The sequence below is a fragment of the Bombina bombina genome, chromosome 6, assembly GCF_027579735.1.
Source record: "Bombina bombina isolate aBomBom1 chromosome 6, aBomBom1.pri, whole genome shotgun sequence".
Lineage (NCBI taxonomy): Eukaryota > Metazoa > Chordata > Amphibia > Anura > Bombinatoridae > Bombina > Bombina bombina.
Window position 1 is genome coordinate 659,711,174 of NC_069504.1, and position 20,438 is coordinate 659,731,611.

General features: G+C 42.7%; 1 protein-coding gene across 3 annotated transcripts in view; it reads left to right on the plus strand.

Annotated features, from left to right (window-relative positions):
- Window positions 1-20,438, plus strand: part of PPIP5K1 (diphosphoinositol pentakisphosphate kinase 1) — a 488,970-nt gene that overhangs the window by 110,487 nt on the left and 358,045 nt on the right. For all 3 annotated transcript variants that reach the window (XM_053717727.1, XM_053717728.1, XM_053717729.1), the window contains exon 12: window positions 1,199-1,274. In XM_053717727.1, the coding sequence (XP_053573702.1) occupies window positions 1,199-1,274 (76 nt within the window). The remainder of the gene's footprint in view (window positions 1-1,198; window positions 1,275-20,438) is intronic.

The following is a 20,438-nucleotide window of genomic DNA, read 5'->3' on the forward strand; positions in this document are numbered from 1 at the left end:
ACCTTCGGTCGAATGACTGGGGGGTGGAGTCAAGGGAGGAGCTATATAGACAGCTCTGCTGTGGTGCTCTTTGCCACTTCCTGTTAGCAGGAGGATACTATCCCACAAGTAAGGATGAATCCGTGGACTCGTCGTATCGTAGAACAAATCAATTTATCAGGTAAGCATAAATTTCCTTTTTTTCTTTCTTTCTAGAAGCAGTTTTTTTCTTATCCATGTGTACAGGCGTAACTCAGAGATATTGCAGGTTTGGTTCCAGACCACCGCAATAAAGCAAATATAGCAATAAAGTTAGTCAAACTAAATTTTTTTGTTTCACAGGGCATAATAAAGTTACATTTACACTATACTGTAGTCTATTTGGTCTATTTAAGTGTGCAATAGAATTTTGTCTTAAAAAATAATATACATACCTTAATTAAAAAAATAGTTTATTGCTAAAAAAAATGCTAACCATCAGCTGAGCCTTCAATGAGTCATACATAATATTTTGCTAGTGTTGTGTATATGTGGTTGTGTAACTATGTGTATTGATGTGTTTACATATGTATATATGTTGAAAAATGGTGCTGATAGACTTGCTAAACACAGGGTAGCCACAAACCTTCAATTTGTAGAAAGAGCAATATCTGCGAAGCGCAATAAAGCGAAGCGCAATAAAGCGAAGCGCAGTAAAGCGAGGAATGCCTGTATTTGATAAGTGCTTCTTTTCAAAACTGAAATGTGTTTTTGTGCTTCAGTATTTAGTTTTATGTCCCTTCTGAACAAATATAAAGGTGCAAAAAGTAGATACTCTAATACAATAGAACATGTTGTTATTGTAATATTGCTTACATATAATTATGTTTTTAACTTCTGCAAAAGGGTTAAGCACAATTGATGTCAGCTCTGGAGAAGCAGTGCACTACTGAGCGGAACACATCTTGTAAACAACCAATCAGCAGCTAGCTAGTGCGTTGCTACTCCTGAGTCTGCGTAGGTATGATTTTCATTCTGTAATAGAAGTCAATTGTAATGTCTCTACCTAAAGGGTGACAATTGTTTGTTTGACTTTCATGACCCTTTGAAAATATGTCCCTTATACAAAATATTAAAGTCCCCTTCAGGTATGTGCACATGATACTTGTCAAACTGTTTTATTTAGAATTCAAGCAACAAAGGCCTTGCTGACTCCTGAAATCTTTTTTTGTACATTCAGGTTCTTTGAGTTATTTGATCATTATGATGGTTATAAGACAGGAAAATTAAAACTGAAGAAGCCAGAACAGTTACAGGTAGGTTTTATTCTTTTTATCTGCAAAATAAAAGTGCAATATAGTATACTGTGTAATAGGGCAAAAATATGAAAATGTTGCATAGAAGTGTATGATTCCCTTTTGTAATTAGAACCATGTGTTTGAGGGGTTTAGCAATGATCCTGTCCTCATACAATCTGTGGAATGTCACAACGACAAAAACGCCTTGCTGCCGCCTCCAGTAAAACAAGAATGTGCTCCTGTTTGTCTGCCACCTAGTGCTTACAAGGTGTCATAACCATATTTTTCTCAGACTATTGTTAATGGTATACAGAGAGAATATTGTGTTTAGAAGAATGTGCTATCTTTTTAACTGAATAACCGTTTCATAAACTAAAATGCTGCATGGCATATACTTTCAAGAATGCAAATCTAGTGGTTAAATTATATCATTTTATATGCATTCTTAATGAGTGAGTATTCAATAAATATTATTAAAGAAAAGAGCTTCTCTTTCTGTATGTATTTAATATGTCATTATCATCGTTGTCACTATTATTATCTTTATTTATAAGACACCAGCAGGAGGGGTAGGCTGAAAAAGGAGGATTATAGGGGTCTGGTTCCCTAGAGAGTTTACAAGTGGTAGTTGGAGATAGAATGGGGGGATCTTACATAAATAGATTTATGGAAAGCTTACACTGTATACAAAATAAACTAAAGCAAATGACAGTATTGTCTGCAGACTGACAGTAACCAGATATGTATTCTCTTTTCCAGTCCCTTTTGTTTCCTGTCTGTAAAGTGCTCCTTTCTGAAATGTCTTTCTCTGATTTGTAACAGAACAGTTCTAGCTAATGTTTCTTCCCTATAAACTTATACCTCATTAACTATCAAAGCAAAAACCTTTTTTTACTTTTCTTATATTTTTTTCTCTATTTCTTCTATAGACGCATTGTTTATATATTATATATCCTCTCTATTTACTCAATAATATTTTCTTTATCATTTTTCTCATTGCATAAATAACCATAGATAACCGGAATACTTTTCTATCACAAATTTATTTGAAGCCTTCTGCATATAATTTCAAAAAAACACAGAGTGTGACTGCAGACCCACAGTATCTGTTTAGTCTACCCGTATTCCTATATGCAGTGAATAATTAATCATCAGTATAGTCTTAAATGCGCATGAAAGTCAAAATTTAAAGTTTCACGATTCAGATAGGATGTGCAATCAAAGAAAAAAAAATCCAATTTACTTCTGTAAAATGTACTTCTTTTTTTTCCTCCATGAGAGAATATCTAGGTAGCTTCATATGTCTAAAGCACTATATAGCAGCAATGTTTGCAACAATGTATAAGCCTGCCAAGTTATTCTTTTGTTGAAAGAAGAAACAGTTCCATGAAGAATTCAAAGAGAAAGTAGAAAAATTTTGATAATAGAAATAAATTATGGCTTATAATTAAAAACAAAAACAAAAAAAAACCCTTGTTTTTCTTCAGAAATGGAAAGAGTCCACAGCTGCATTCATTACTTTTAGGAATTCAGAACCCTGCCACCAGGAGGAGGCAAAGACACCCCAGCCAAAGGCTTAAATACTTCTCCCATTCCCCTCATCCCCCAGTCATTCTTTGCCTTTTGTCTCAGGAGGCTGACAGAGAAGTGTCAGAAGTTTTCGATAGTCTCTTATAGAGGGTAGTACTCTTCGGCATGGGACTGGAGTTTTAAGTAGTCCTGTCAGCCTCTCAGTGAAAGTTGGACTCCGGAGATGCAGGGAGAGTCTTTCGGCAAAATCATCCCGACTCATATTAACAGCTCCACAAGCAATCGGCGTTGACGAGTTTCACCGCCTGCTTTTCTCTCTCAAGTCCATGACAGAAGCGACGCGAAGGGCCGTGTTCCTGTTCCACGGCGTAGATTCCGGTAAGATCGTTTCATTTTACTTTCATCATGGATGTATTGTAATTACAACTGTTTATCAGAGAGAGGCTACAACCTTTCGGGGATAACTTTAACATAGGGTCTCATTGAGGCTCCTTTTTGTATCTAGTAATCAAGGGTTAATATCTCCTAAGGGGGGTCCTCTGGTGTCTGGTTTTCTGGAGGTGGTGAGAGCCCCAGCCATTGGGGGTGTAAGGTGCCGTTTAGATTTTTCTTATTGGTCCATTTTTTTATTCAGTGTCCCAGTTATGGAGGATTCTGATTTTTGGAGATGGATGTCTCTGATTCAGACTCTACTTCTTGCAAAGAATATGAATTGGCCCGGGTGATACATGCCCATCAGTTATGTTCTGAATGCCGTTTTAGAGTGCTCTGTTCCTCGGGATCGGGGAATCAGGTGCCCACTGAACCATCCGTCTCTGGGGATTCTATTTCCCATGAGACGAGTTCCCTACCACCAACTCTTACTATGCATGCAGGTAACCCAACCGCTACTTATCGTTCTATGGAGTGTGGCCTGTTCCCACCGGAGGTTATGTCACGGTTCCGCATGGCCATATCTTTGGCGCTGGCGCATCCGCACCTCACCTCCCGGGAGTGTGCTTACGATGTTGTCCGTGTTCCGTTAACCGGGGCTCGTCAGGCATGGGATCACCTGGTCCAGTTCAGCCTTCCGGGCCGGTGTTTTCTTTTGTCCCGGCAGAGGTATGTTGCGCATTCGTTATAGACTGGCGCGCCTTCTTGGGGATTCTCAGTCTTAATCTTCGACTGGCTTGCATGCATAGACATAAGGTGATGAAGTAATCTTCTTATAGTATTTGTTATTTGTGTATCCTGTTCCAGTTCTGAGCTTGAAAGTCTCAGACCCCTGTTGGGCTGTTCCTGCTTGGCTGTCTGTTCTTCCTGGGCGATAACCTACGGGTTGCCTTATCTTTTGTCTTCATCTGGTGAGGATGATTTTTATTTTGTCTAAAGTTCAGGTTGTGGTGTGATGTTTCCTTCGGGAACTTTCTTCTCTAGAATTGATACTGGCGATTTTGTGGTTGCACTGTTTACAAAAGTCTGTCCTTTATCCCTCCATCTCGGGGGAGACTCTATGTGGCCTTGACAGTGCTGGGGCCCTTTGTTTCAGGCTTGTCCTCACTGGGTACAAATCCTTCTGTCTTTGAGGCCTAGTTCAGACACGTGGCGCCTTTTTATGTCCTGTTGGTCCGTGGTTGCTTAGGGGCAATCTAATGGGCGGGACTCCGTTGAGATCCGCGGTGACATGCTCAGTCGTTTCCGATTTTTATGGGAACTAGAGTGTTCCTTCCCGTTGTGGGTTGGAGGCTTGGAAGTTTTAGGTCCTTCATACCACTGTTCTTACGGATTTGCCTTTCATGGTCTCTTTGGAAGTGTCTTTTTAGGACTTGTTCCTTTTAGAGGTTCTCTTCCTTTGGGTCGAGACTTTCTGGACTTCGTTAGTTTTTTCTGGCAACTTTGGCCGCTTAATTAGAAAGCAAAGGCCGTGAGGCTCTGTCTTCCTTTGGGTGTTAGTCGTCTCCATATCAGGGGCGATAGGAGGTGTTGTCTCTTTTCCAAGCTTTTTGCTTAGGGGATGTTTTTCTTCCTGGGTTCGGGATGCTTTGCATTTTTCTCACTTGGGTGTGGTCCTCTGGAACGTTAATCTGAAGGTATTATGGAGACTAGTCTTTCTTCTACTCTCTTTTGGGTGACTCTGTTCTCGTTCTCATATCCCTTAGTGTTGCCCTTGGGGCCTTGGGCTCTAGAGAAATTGTGTGACTTTGTTGCGGCCTAGCACCTTGTTGGTGGAGGTGTTGACCTCCGGCTAAGGGTGTTCTCTTCCCTTTGGACTGGGAATTACAAGCGAGTCCTGTACCCGTTCTCCAGGTTTCCCGGTTTTCATCCCCTGTGAGGTCTGATTGCTTCAGATGGGGTATCTTGTGTTCCCTGGGGGTGTCCTTTGTTCTTGGACGATTCTGGGTCCAGGGTTCTTGTCTTGGATCCTTCTTGGATGTCTGGAGACTTATGATCCTGTAGACTGGTTCGGGACGACCCAGTTTTTTCAGGGGCCCTATGTTGCGACATAGGGTTTAGTTCATCGGGTACTGGTTTTTCTCTGTTGGGTCAACAGTGGTGTCTGGATGTTTTTTTTCATTTGGTCCATGTTTTGATAATTCTATGGCTTCATGTCTTGTGGACATGTACGCTGTTCTGTGCCCTTCCCAACTTAAGAAATACAGAATATTGAAATAGAGCAGGGTGTAGAATGCAGTGAACAGTGACTAGACATTTAGGAACCATTCCTTACTAGAAACTATAGGAGCACAGTGAACCCTGTTGTCCCGGCCACAGACACCAGGGACACAACCTAATATAGCAATCAAAAGGCATGCAATGATTTAGAAAGTAATTCACATATAGTTCACTTAATTTAGACTATCAGGGAAAGACATTGGCAAACACTATCCGTCCTATGCACCTGAATGGTCCAGCAAATGAGATAACCAATTGGGGTGCAACAGACAATGTTCATCAGGTGACTTTACATCAAAATACATAGTACACTGAAAGGTAGCCATGAGAATAGTGCAGGAAAATTTCTCCAAACCCAGGTTTGTACTGTTGTGGGCTCATCTTGATAAATAGTGTGTTTATGTTAAGCCATCAAATAGAAAGCTAAATGAATAGCAAAATACCAAGATAGATACAGTCCCCAGCAATGGTATCTTTGGGGGGGATCCACACTTATAGCTAAAGAATAGCATATATATTTAATAGAAGTTAAGTTAAAGTTGGAGAGAGCGTGGATACTAATTTGTCACTACAGATATTAACCCAATAGACCCTACATGTGGAAATAAGAGAAAACATGGATGAGCCTCAAAAGATTGGTAGGAGCAAGACCTGCGCTCATTCATCAGAATCACAAAAGTTGCCGGTTCTTTGGCACAGCACCATATGATAGTCCTAAAATGTCACAGTCAAGAGCTTCTCACTCCACCAGAATCTGTTTCACCCGACACCAGGTTTGTATGACAGCACCAGCACATCCAGCCGACAAAATCCCTGGAGAGGTCTGTGGGGACTCCATCCAGAGAAATTTGTGTAGCCAGGACTCTGAGGGGTCAATCACCCTCCTCCAAATCTTATACATATCTCTAGGAGCTGTTAATTTTCCTGGAGTCTTCAAGAGAGAGGACATCATCCACAATTCTATCGCAGAGACAATGTAAGGGTATTCACGCTCCCCCGCTTCACCCCCGGACTCCGGAACATGCAGGGGTCAAATCGCCATCCGCACTGGGAGCACCAGAGGTAAGCAGCAGCGCTAGTTTGTTCCCTTGGCGCAGCGCCCATTCGTGTTTTGCTCTCTGAAGTTACATCTTGGCCATGCGGAGAGGGAGTCAGGTTGCCATGTTTGATAGCCGGAGAGATGAGGAAGTTTTCAATACGGCGATCTAGCCATGCATTCAGAACAATAAAATGCTCCTCCAGGAGTGCAAGCGCCCTCTCCTCTGATACATGCTTTGTATCTGCCATAGATATCCTGTAGATAATACCTTGAGGAGCTTATGTTATTAGAGTTATGATGCACCACGCGGGCATAAAGATGGTCGCTTCCCAGCTGCTTTAGGTTGTTCCACTTGAAAGGGGCTTAATTCAGTTTCCGAGGTGGCCTTTGGATGCACCATCCATTCCCAAAGGATTCCGCCTTTCTTTTAAGATAAAGTTCAGTCATCCAAGCAGTCACTTAACTATAAAATCATAGATTATATGCGGTGCTTTGCACTTTTTATCTGACTAAATTGATTAGAATTTTGGAAATCAATTCCCTGTCAGTATCTTCCTTTTGGTGGCTGTTTGTGCCCTACATATTACATTATTGTGGGCTTCTACTTTCAGCACTCTTGAAAATTTGATCTGCCTTGGTAAGACTTAAAGACACTGGTGGGACCCTCTGAGACCAGTGCGACATCCATCGAAGCAAATTTCAAAATTCATTTCACAGACACATATATATGTATACACTGTGATCTTTTGCACATGCTCAGTAGTAGATGGTGTCTCAAAGTGTACACACATAAAGGCAGTGCACAATTTTGATAATGGAAGTAAACTGCATTCTCTCGCTCTCTCCCTTTTTTTAAAATTTTTATTTTTACTCAGACTCTGTCTTTGATGATATTATTTCTGTGGGTAACTCCCTGTGTTTCTTTTCTTGCCATATATGTGCCGGTTACCTGTTACAAGCCACTGGACCCTTGACTTCTGTCACTGGTGTGGTGATGGGTTCTTCATCTGGAGTTCTTAGTGGGGGTCACTATGTTCTGTGAAGCCATAGTAAGGGCTGTCTTGGACACACTTGCTTTTAAATTTAGCCTCAGTGTGGACCTTTACGCTGCTTTGGAGGCTCTATATGCTGCTGCTGAGCGGGGAGTCTTATCTTCCCCCACAAAGACATTGGTTGTTAGTCAGTGGTGCAGGATGACTCCTTATATGTTCTCTCCATATCCATGGATTATATCTACATGTTTCATATTTCCAGCTAATGCTCAGTCTGTTACTGTCCCAGGGACGTTGGATGATGTAAGATATGTTTTGTTTAACTCTCTGCCTTTTTTATGTACTTAGACTTTCATGGTTGGCTCACTTCTTTATTATAAATTAGGTTTTATATTTTGTAGCCATGAGTATCAGCCTTTGCCCATATATTCGCTAATCCTTGATGACAAGATAAAAAGTTAAAGTGTGTATTTGGTACATTTATGGTGGAAGATTTGCCACAATTTCTGTTCCTGGGGATTTACAGAGTTTTTTGAGATTTCAACTTCTGATGGGGAGGTTTCTTCTGATAACTCTGATGTACTTGCTACTTGGTTCTGCTACTCTGTGTGATTGTATAATTGTCTATTAAAGAAACTCTGGTAGTAGAGGATGAACAGCCCCATGTTTATTCCGACTGGTTTAGGCTTAGACCTGAACTCTTTGAATATTTTCCTGTATCTGAAGCCATTAATAAAATGTATCTTTTTTAACTTTGTTAAAACTGATGTCCTGTACTTCCAGTGGGCGGGCAACAAGCAAGCAGCTCAACCTCAGAGCTCCATGCGGCTCTCCAATTCTACAGTGGGATCTGAGAGTCAAATACTGCCCAAGCATATCAGTCCTTGACAGGGATAATGTCTGGACCATTAGCAAAGCTGGAGATTGCCATCTCTCCCCTACAGAAGGGTATTTAGCACGAGAAAGTGCGGAGTAAAAATGTATTTGCTACCTCCGCGGCCATATTGGCCTTCTCATAGGGCAACAGAAGATGAACACCTTGAGCAACTTCTGGGAGACAAAAAAAGGCTATGGATTGCGGTTACCTTGTCTTAACACCACACACCACCTGTGTTCCTCTTGGCACTTGGGGGAGCTCTGACAAGAACATTGACACACCATATTGGTGTTCAGAACCATACCGCCCCAGCTACCAGACAGCAGACGTCCCAACCAGCTGCAGAGAAAAGCCTCTGAGAGGAGACCGGTTCAGACTTCTGGCAACACAGCTGCAGGCAAGGTGACAACAACCAGGCATCTTTTTGATTTTGACACCCAGAGAACACATTCTCTGGGTGATTTTGACACCCGGAGGACTATTCGGTTCACCTTGTGTTCGGGCGTGGTTCCGTTCCCCATTTCCGCATTCTGGACTGTGTGGTGAAGGAGATATTCTAGTCTGCAGGGGTCTGGCCATAGGAGGTGGTGAGTGCCCCAGCCATTGTGGGTGGCAGGTGCCGTTTTTGTTTTCATACTTTAGTCCATATTGATATATCCTCTATCCAGTTATGGAGGATTCTGATGCTGAGACTGTGCTTGTTCAGGTTCAGTTATGGAGGATTCTGAGACTATTTTGATTTCAGATTCTGTGTCTGGTGACGAATGTGGATTGGCCTCGTTGACACATGTCAACCAGTTTTGTTCCGTATGCCATTTCAGAGCGTCTGGTTCCTCAGGCTTGGGGAATCAGGGGACTGCTGAGCCATCCGCCTCTGGGGGTCCTGTCCTCGGAGAGGCGAGTTCCCTACCAATTCATACTTCTGCACATGCGGGTGACCCAGTTTCTGATTCCTCCATGCAGGGTGGCGTGTTCCCCCTGGAGGTTGCAGCACATTTTTGCTTCCACATAATGTTGGCGATTGTTTGTCTGCAAAGTCCAGACGTTTCTTTTAAAAATGTGCTCGTGCCCTATTGTCCCGGGCCTTCCGCCTTGGGGTGGGCCTCTACAGTTCCACGCGGGTGTAACTGTCCCTGAGTGTTGCGCCTTTTGTTACAGGATTGCACGCCTTCGGATTCGAATGGTTCACCTCATTAGACATGTGGGGATGAAGTTTTTGAAAGATAGGGCTCAGTTTGGCCAGTCCTGCCTGTATCTTTTTGGGCGTTAACCTCTGGGTTGCCTTATATTTTATTTATAGCCGATGGGATGTCTTTTATTTGTTTTTGTTTCCTTCGGGAACCTTCTGGGATTGATACTCTTTGTTACTTCTTTGGAATTTGTTTTGGACATGTTAGTCCTATGTTAAAGATGTCTGTTTTCTGTTTTTTCCCCTATGAGGGAGAATTTATGCAGCTTGCCGGTTAGGACCCTAGGTGCAGGCTGGTCCTGTCGGGTTTGCTCTGTCTTGCGACTGTTCAGACACGTGGCGTTCTTCTGCTCGGCTGGTTCGGTAGAAGCGCCGAGTGCTCAGGTTATCATTGTTTTTCATGTTCAACTAAGCATTCGAGAGGGCCTGTGGGTCTGTGAGGCAGGAAGGATTGTTTCAGTCCTTATAGCCTTCAGTCATAGATGGCCGGGCAGGGGAGTTTTTCTGCTGCGTCACTCGATCTGACATCTGATTTCATCAGATCTTACAGTTTTCCTCCCCCATGTGGTGCAGGGTTGGAGGGCTTAATGCCTCTTACTGCAATTGAGCGGTTTTGGCCTTCATTTTTGGGCCTCTGGATTTGTCCTTTTGGGCTTGATCCAACAGCTTGTACAGGATAGCTGTCTAGCATGCGGAAGGTTTGCAGTTTGAAACCAGTTGCAGGTCTTGACACCTTGCAGGTGTACGCGTAAGCTGTTTATAGTGTATCTAGATGCAGCTCTTACTCTTTGATGTGTACTGTCTGTCTGAGTTATAAGAGACCTTTGGGTCTTCTTCCATTGTCTCCAGGTGAGTATATCTCCTTTTAGGGATCTCTGTTTCCATGTGATGGTTGTTCCCTGCGGGGACTTTTTTTTAGCTCAGGGTTTTCCGGAGCTGGGTAGGCTTAGTGCCTTTCTCTTTCTTGTGTCCTCTGCTTGTGCGGAGGTGATAGGGAGACTAATCCTGCTAGTAGAATTTTTTGACCTCGAGGTATCCCTTGGTTGTCCTGAGGCTCTGAGAAGTATCTTTATGTGACTTCTAACCTTGCTCCTTGGAGCGTTGGACTTTAGCTAGGGGTGGTCCCTTCCTTTGGTGGGGGCTTTCAAGTTCTTCTCGGATTCTCTGAATATGCATCCTTACTCTTGTGTCTGTCTTTTTGGCCAGTTGGGGTGTTTAGTTCTAGGGTAAGGTTTGCCTGAACTATTAGGTGCCCAGACCTGTTTTTCTCTCTGAGACTTCCGGTTGCTGAAGCTTCGCTTGGCCTTTTTCCTGACCCAGTCTTAGGTGGTTTTGGGAATCTTGGCTCTCAGGGCTGGTCGGGGTGTTCCACGGTAGTGGGAACTTGGGCTATGTCCTTTCTCCATCTACCTAACCTGGTCAGGGTGGCTAGGTTTTCTGAGTATTTTTAACTCTTTGCCACAGAGTAGCCCATGTCGTCTGGTGGTTAGCCGTGTGGCTTGAGTCTCAAGGGTGGTTGGTTTATACCCAGCTGCTGGCGTTGGATTTCCAATTTCTGGTGCACCATAGGGTGGCATTAGCCGTCGACTTCGGACCTTGAGGACAGTTGTTACCCTTACGGCATCATCCCTTTTCTTTAGGGGATATTCTCCTCCCTATGGAGATATAGTCCTTGCTTGGGGATTTACTCTTCCTTCGGGTTCTGAGGGTATACTCCCCTTCTCGGGGGCCTCGATTTGAGGTTTTGTGTTTCCCTATTTAGGGACCTGTGTGTAGGTCCGGCGACTTAGGGTGTCTGGAGCGTGCCCTCTGTCTGGGGGTTGCTTTTGCGGTCTGTTTCTTGCTTGACGGCTTCTTCTTCCTCACAAGTACCCTCTGTGTCGTCCTGTTATGATCTCTGTGTTCTCAAATTTGGGGTTTTTCACCTGGGTGTATTACACACTTTTCATGTTCGAATACTTTGGTTTTCTGTGGTCAGACACTGTGGGAGGATTTTGCCTCTTCAGTTGCATTCCGTGCTTGCAGGACGTTAGAGAGATGTCTGTTCTGTCTCTGTGCCCCGGCCTTATCCCGGGTTTCGCTTGGTATTGGCGTGGCCTCCTTTCCCTGTTTGGGAAAAAAAATGATACCCCCAGCCCCCCTGCACAAAAATGATGCCCTTTCAATAAAATGATGCCCCCAGCCCCCTGCAATAAAATGATGCCCCCAACAAAAATATATGATGCCCCCAGCCCCCCTGTAATAAAATGATTCCCTCAACAAAAATATGATGCCCCCTGCAATAAATTATTCTGCCAGGCCCACTGCAATGATGCCCCCAGCAATAAAATAAAGCCCTCCTGCATTAAAATGATGCCTCAGTCCCATTGGAATAAATGATGCCCCAGCCCCACTGCAATAAATGATGCCTCCAGCAATAAAATGAAGCCCCCCTGCATAAAAATGATACCCAGTCCCACTGTAATAAAAGAATGCCCCCTGCAATAAAAATATGCCCCCAGCCCCCCTGCAAAAAAAAAGATGGCCCCAGCACAAAAATGATGCCCCAGCAATAACATTTTGCCCCATCTCCCCTGCATTAAAATGATGCCCCAACAAAAATATAATGCCCCCAGCAATAAAATGAATTCCCCCTGCAATAAAATGATGCCCCAGCCCCCTTCAATTGCCCACAGCCCTTGCAATAAAATAATTCCCCCATGGACCACTGCTAGTAGCTCATATACTGCAAGCCTGCAATGCTATTGTGTTTGTGACAGTCAGTGTATATAACTAATATATAAGAAAGGCCTCAAAAGGAACTTGAAATTTACACATACGTGGAGTCTTGGACAGGACAGACTGACTGTGGTCTGTGAAGGAGTGTACAGCCTAGGAGGGAAAATGGGAAAAGTTTCTTAGCTCTGCCTACGATACCAGTGATTCATGAATATGCACAGCCAGCCCTGGCCCTGGCCCTGACTACTCCTTGGTCGGTCCCACACTCGGCTCCCACTTTCTCTGATGCCTGCTGCACCTCCCACTCTCTCTGCCGCGCTTGCTCTGCTGCTCACAATACCACCTCCTCCTCCTCCAACGGACACGCCACTGACTGACTCATCAAATGGGTCGTGACGGAACGAACCGTCCTTTGACAATTTTTGTTTTATTGCACCGACATGTTGGAGGCCCCCCTAACCTCGGAAACCAAGGCGGCCGCCGCCACCACCTCGCTCGCCCACTCACCATATCCTAAGGTCGTCCCTGTCAATCTTCACAATCTTTTGTGAAGCCAGAACAGAATTAATCATTTAGACAGTTTGCAATTTGCTTATCTCCTTCTACTATTGTACTATTAACTGTTTTTTTTCAGTTTTACTATTCCAACCTTAGCTTTTGTCCTTTCACTGATATATCTAGACGTTTTTGTCCCCATGTTTTACTGACTGTGCCATCCTCTCTTCCGCATGATCTTTAGCCTTCCTAATTAAAGGGACAGCATACACCAATTTTCATATAACGGCATGTAATAGACGCTACTATAAAGAAGAATATGCACAGATACTGATTTAAAAATCCAGTATAAAACCTTTTAAAAATGTACTTTGGAGCTACCAGTTTAACACTGTTGATGAGGTTAAGCTGTAACATCCATTGAAAGGGGCTGCAAAAGCAGGAAGGGCAGACCCTCCCCCACCCTCCCCTGCATATGAAAAGATCTGTTACACTAATGGGAGCAAGCAGGAGTCTGTAGACTTGAGTCTACATCTGATACTTTGGGGCTTGGTTAGGAGTCTGAAAATCAGTACTATGTTATTAAAAAATAAGCAAATATATATACAGTGTTACAATAACACCCCCAGATGGGCTACATCAACTGACCATCTACAAAACATTTATGCAAAGAATAATCTAGTGCACAATGTCCCTTTAACTGCTTATTCTTTTTTTTGTTGAAGTCTCCATATTGACTGCGTGTTTCTGTAATTTTTATAAACTATCTTTTTTTTATTTACAGCATGCGCTACTTCTTTTACTTTTACAGACATGCCTAATACAGTGTGCGGTTGCATCTAAAATGACACCCTTAAACATTTCCCACTGTTCTTGAGCCCCCTGAATAAGAGTTTGCCTTTTCAAATAGTTGTTCAGGTATTCTCCCATGTATACAAAAATTAGCCTTCCTAAAGTCTAAAACTTGTTTTAGTGCTTGCACATGAATACTGAACCAAACAGATTGGTAATCAATGGACCCTAAGTTCTCACTAGAGCTGCAACACTTAATCGATAGTTGGTCTGTGCACAGTGCCTGCTGCTTCACTCCAATGAGCTCCTGTACATGGTATTGTGTTTGATGGTTATGCCCTTAGCCTAAAGGAGTCTACAGATAACTACTTTTCACTTTTTCAGGACAGTAAAAGTTTACAACTACTCCTGGCTTATTTGCAACCCAGAAATAATAGGAGTCATCACTTGGATTGTTTATATTAAATCAGGTCATTTGGGACTATGCTTTACATGACATAGTGCCGAGCTTGTTATTTACACCTTGTCCTAGATTGATGGGAGTTATTTGAATTGATGTGCACTATTATCTGTTTGCACAATTTTTAGCGGATCGCTTGCTATTGCTGATTGTATATACTGTATAGATAAATGTGTAAGACTTTGTCCTGTTATTGATATAAAGTCCTTAGCGCTTTTGACTTTTTAAAAAAATTTTTTTTTTATATATATATATTTTAATTGATTGTAATATGTACCAGATTCAACCTCCTATAAGTATATATCTGTTATTTTAAGAGTGGACTGGATATTTTTTCCCTAACCTTTTAGCTGGTTATTGTTATTTACCATTACATATAGATATTCAAGATATTTTTTTATGTGAGAATGAAGTCCAGGCTTACTTTGTTAAGAGGCCCTTTGCATTGGTAGAGAGCTAACAAAGATAAATATCCCATCTTGACAAAATTGGCAAAACCCTACTTATGCATCTCAAGCACCTCAGCACCTTCTAGGCTCCTCTTTACTGCTGCAGGCAAAGTAGCTTTAAAAAAAAAGAGAGAGCCAGCCTCAGCCAGGAGCATGTGGTCATGTTGACATTTTTGCATTTCAATGCAAAGTTTCTGAAAGAGTGAATAACAGAATGTTATAAACAGTGATAATCTACATATTACTAGTTCTACCTCTTTTCAAACAGTTTTGGTTTTGTTTTGCTTAATTATAAAACTGTGTTCTGCTGCTTATAAATTAGACAAACCGTTGTGTTAATGTAAAATTCTAGTCTGAAGTTTATATTTGTAACACTCAGTATGTGGATTTTATTTTAAATATAGGAAAAAATGATTGAATTTTTTTTATCTGATTAGTCAATTAATCAAAAAAATAATCGGCCGTTTAATAGATTACGAAAATAATCGTTAGTTGCAGCCTTAGTTCTCACCTACAGACAGATCTGAAACTGTAATACTGTTTGTAAGTATTAAATTTAATACAGCTTCCTTTTGAGTTGGTTCCTTAAAGCGTCAATCTACACTGCCCACCGATGACATCATGATCTGGGCTACATCTAGGCACTGCTAAATAGCATTGACAGTCTGTTGAATCCAACTAGTGGGCCTTTTGTGATTGGATGCCATATGCAGCCCCAGTTCGTAATGTCATCAGTGGGGGGAGCTTCGCAGCCATTTCATAGTGGCCAGAAACAATATTCATTTGAAAATAACTTTTTTTTTTTTTTTTTACCACTCCTGCTGCATAATATGGAAAAGGTGCAGGAGGCTTTTTGCTGCTTAATCTAAGCCTTTAAGATGACTAAGGTGTAGATTGTCCCTTTAACCAACTGCTCAAGTAATTTTCCCTTGCAAAGGATTCAAGAATATACATGCTTCTTGCTGATCTAGCACAGGGAATCTTCCAGACTATATCTGGAAAATGAAAGTCTCCTATTACTATAACCTAACCCTTCATGGTCATTTTGGTTATTCCTTCTATTAACAGATAGTTCGGTCTTTTATCCTTTAAATGGATACTGTCACAAATATCTCAGGATTCAGCTGCTAAGGAGTTAACTTTGTGTAGCTTGCACTCAAAACAGTTAATTGTTTTCAAGAAGAATTGTGTTTGTATTTTCTTTGAAGTGCCAGAACCCCCTAAATAGCCACCAAATGTTAGTGTGTATGCATTGGGTCATAAAGTCACTGAAACTCTTAGTCACAGAGATACACAGGATAAAGTTTATGGCTTAAGCTGTCAATAGAATGCCTGATGCAAAACAGGCTCTTCATTACAAAAACTGACCAGGTCACTGACAGGACATTGGTATATTATGTACATATGTGGGTTAAAAGTGTTATAACCTTAATGGCAGGTAAATATGACAACCTATGGCATATTTGGTATCAAACCAAGTCTCTCAATAAACCTAAAAGGTTCTAGACATGTAAATATAGAAATTTCTTACCTAGCAGAAATGATACTGGATTGTATAATTTCAGGCAAGAAATTAGTCTATTGAAGGTTGTAAAGACAGGGGGGTTTCTTAGCCCGCCCAGGAGGGTGTGGTTAAGCAACCTGATCTCTGAAAAGTAGGGTTTAAGAATCTTATTTTTTAACAATAAGATTGTCATTCTTACAAGGGGAGCTGCTGTACAGAGTAAGGAGCCATCTTCTTCTGCCATTCCCCTGGCGCAGATCTTGAAGCTAGTAAAGTATTCAATTCTGTTTTTCTCCATTTTATTTTAAAACACTGTTTGCGTGTGTAATTTTATTTGTAACAACTTTTTATTAAGAATGCATTGTGCATAATATTTTTGGCATAATAAATAATTCCTTTATTAAGTTTTGCCTTTGTCTAATAATTGAACCACGTTACTGAAAGAGACTGGAATATTAGAACTGTATAATTTAGGTTATTTTCTGCTAAATTGTATTTCTAGAGTTAATGTGTAAAGTTTGGGGTTTTCCTTAAGATTTTCCCTTTAATAAATTTTAAGTGGTGGCAGCATTTGAGCTATAGGATTTATAGTTTATTGTGGGTGGCATTACAAGGGAGTGTTGGGCATTTCTCTTACGTCTAGTACAGATTAAGGGAGTGCGAATTAACTCTTGCACCCACTAAACTGAATCACAAGCTTGCCTGGTGTGGCTAGATTGTGACCTATAGGTGACAGAAAAGGGGGCTGAAAACCCTTTCTGTGCCAAATAAGTGACTGGCGCAGGGTTGGATAACCTTGGTTCGTCACAAATTGGTGGGCAGCGGTGTAGATAATTTTTTTTATTATTAGATTTTAGTGCTTGTGGATTTGCTAGTGTGAAAATCCCGGTACTAAAAGAAATTGTTTCTTACAATTTCCAAAGGCTAAAACTCAGTGCATTATATAGTCACACATTGCAAACAGTCCCCTTCCCTATTCTCTGTTTTTCTATTTTATTTTTGCTATGGAGGCATACGAGCAGCGATCTAGAGAGGCACTTATACTCCTATGCCAGGAGCGGGATATTCCAATACGTTCAAAGAACAAAGATTTACTAATACAAGCTCTTGTTGAATATGATAACAGCCAAATCACACCACTTGAAGTCCCAGGAGAGATGTCTGCAGCTGTGGGCGGTGATGCATCAGGATCTGGGGATCCATTGGACTGTTATTTGCAAACTGTTCTTAAGCATATGGGCTCAGTGGATGCAAGTTTGCGCATGGAACTGATTACAAAGTTTTATGAACGACAGGCTGCCGTAGCTGAGAGAGAGGCTCTGGCAGCTGAAAGACAGGCGGCTGAACGACAGGCGGAGAGAGAGTATCAGCTACAGCTTGCACGGTTGGAGAGAGGGATGGTCTCACCTGTTATTAGTGAACCTAGAGACCCCCCTGCTCCCAGAGTGCGTGCAGAGAATTTTCCCACCCTGGAGAAAGATGGAGATGTGGATGTATTCCTGCGTAGCTTTGAGAAAGTTTGCAGACAGTTCCAGTTGCCAAGGGAGCAGTGGGCCAAGTACCTTACCCCTGGCCTGAAAGGTCCTGCACTGGAGGCGTTTGCTGAACTACCCCCAGAGTTTGATCAGGACTATGATTCCATTAAAGCTGCACTGCAGAGGAGATACAATCTTTCTCCTGAAGTTTACCGAAAGAAATTCCGTTCCCTGCAGAAAGGTTTGTCAGAGAGCTATATTACAGCTGTTGGGAACTTGATGACAGCCTTTAAACAGTGGGTCAGAGGATTAAAAGTTGCCACAATGGAGGAGCTGGAAGATTTGATGGTGAAGGAGCAATTTATGCAGCTGTGCCCAGCCGGAGTTCAAGAATGGGTTTTAGATCGGAAGCCCATAACAGCATTGGAAGCTGGCGAGCTGGCTGATTTTTACACGGCTAACAGGTCTCCAGAGAATGGGAGGAAATCCTTTTCTAAGGGGGGAACCACCTGTAAAGGAGCTGCTGCACGACCCCCCTTCACAAAACCTGCTGTGCCTTTATCCAGTGTTTCTGCTCCCTCTGGGAAAGGAGGGGCGAGTGCTGCATCTGGGCAGGGGGATACCCGCAGATGTTTTGTTTGCAACAAAGTGGGCCACATCAGCTCCACTTGCCCAGAGAGGATTAACTTGGGGCAATCAGCTGGAGGGAGTAATCCCTCAGAAGTACCAGCATCTGTTTTGTTTGTTACCTGTCCAGAGGAAAACAACCATGCGAACCTGCAACCTGTGACTGTTGGAGATAAGGTAACCCTAGGGCTAAGGGACACAGGTGCAGAAGTGACTATGGTGCATCCAAAGCTAGTGAACTCTGAGAACATTATCCCTGGAAAGACTCTAGCAGTTAAAGGGATTGGGGGAATGAAACTTGCAGTGCCTATGGCACGTGTATATCTTGATTGGGGAGTGGGGAGAGGTTTAAGAAATGTGGGGGTATCTGAAAATATTCCTAATGATGTTTTACTGGGTACTGATTTGGGTAGATTGTTATCTCTTTATGTGCCTGACAATGCTACATGTGACCTAGTGACATTAGTTGCAGACCCTTATGTGGAAAGGGCTGTGTGTAAAAATGCTCAGAGACATTATGACCAGGAGGGAGGACAGCGTGCATGTGTGTGAAGGGCTGTGCCTGAACTGGGGGTGTCTGTGCTGAGAGGTGACCCTGTAAGAGGAGAAACTGATGGTGGAGAAAGGCAGATAGACTGTGTGGGTCTGTCTGTGCCTGAACTGAGTTTACCTGTACAGAGAGAAGCTGTTTGTGAGAGAAGGCAGATGAGGGGTGCGTGTCTGCCTATGATTGAATCAGTGGATTCTATAGAAGGAGGTGAGATTGACGGGGGAGAGAATGACTGGGTGACTGGGCCACTGGATGATGTGTGCCAGTCTCTGCCAGGGAGAATTCCGTACCCTGTGAAAAGACACAATAGTTGTGATAAATGGCAGAAGGAAGATGTGTGCTTGTCTGCACCAGTGTCAATATGATCTCAGATTCTGTGTGATTATGCAAAGTGGCAGACTGACTGTGAGAGAGAGCAGGGGGGCAAACTAGCCCACTCTATGACAGAAGCAGCAAAGCCACAGATTTCAGAGTGTGTGGGGGAGGAGGGTACAGGATACTCTTTGAGGGACCCCCAGAGTGAGTGTGAAAGATTGTGGGTGACAGAGACCCCAGTAACCTCAGCTGTGACCTATAAACAGACTGCACAGGCTAGGGGACAGAGACTGACACAGACTGCAGGCACAGGGGGGAGGAGTACAGAGAAGTGTATTTACACAGCCCCACAGTGCCATTCAGCAAATACACTGATAGATGTGCAGCATCAGTGTCCCCAGCCGTTAGAACCCACAGTCAGGAGGAGGGGGGCAGTTAGTCAACCCCTTACCAACCATAACAGAGTGCAGGAGTACAGGAATTCTACTCCAGTGGGAGGGCAAGAGCCTATGGTAGTTAAGCAGCAACTGACAGCACACAATATGTTTAGAGAGCACACCATAGGTAGCAAGACACTAGGTTTCACAGGCACCTCTGTAACAGGGGATGATGTGTTATTCCTGGATAAGATGCAAACCTTATTGGGGGAGGTACCTGCAAAACCCAGAGATGCCATATTCGCACAAAAACAGTTGCAGGAGTTTACTGCCAGAGAGGGAGTGTGTGAGATGGTCCATAATGTTCTTGTACTCACGCCCATGAGACAGAACAAACTAGAGGCTGCATGGGAGGGGCCCTGCAATATTTTCAATAAGTTGGGTAGAGCAACTAGTGTGTTACTTTTAAAATGAGGGCATCCTGCTGCCAAAACTGCTAGGTGCAATCTGTCTGGCAATGGTGTTCTCACCGCAAGGGGAAGCTCCTTTTGATACGCATCGGGAGTGGCTCGTAGCCACCCCCTTTTGCTTCTCTTATTGGGGGAGGTGTCACAAATATCTCAGGATTCAGCTGCTAAGGAGTTAACTTTGTGTAGCTTGCACTCAAAACAGTTATTTGTTTTCAAGAAGAATTGTGTTTGTATTTTCTTTGAAGTGCCAGAACCCCCTAAATAGCCACCAAATGTTAGTGTGTATGCATTGGGTCATAAAGTCACTGAAACTCTTAGTCACAGAGATACACAGGATAAAGTTTATGGCTTAAGCTGTCAATAGAATGCCTGATGCAAAACAGGCTCTTCATTACAAAAACTGACCAGGTCACTGACAGGACATTGGTATATTATGTACATATGTGGGTTAAAAGTGTTATAACCTTAATGGCAGGTAAATATGACAACCTATGGCATATTTGGTATCAAACCAAGTCTCTCAATAAACCTAAAAGGTTCTAGACATGTAAATATAGAAATTTCTTACCTAGCAGAAATGATACTGGATTGTATAATTTCAGGCAAGAAATTAGTCTATTGAAGGTTGTAAAGACAGGGGGGTTTCTTAGCCCGCCCAGGAGGGTGTGGTT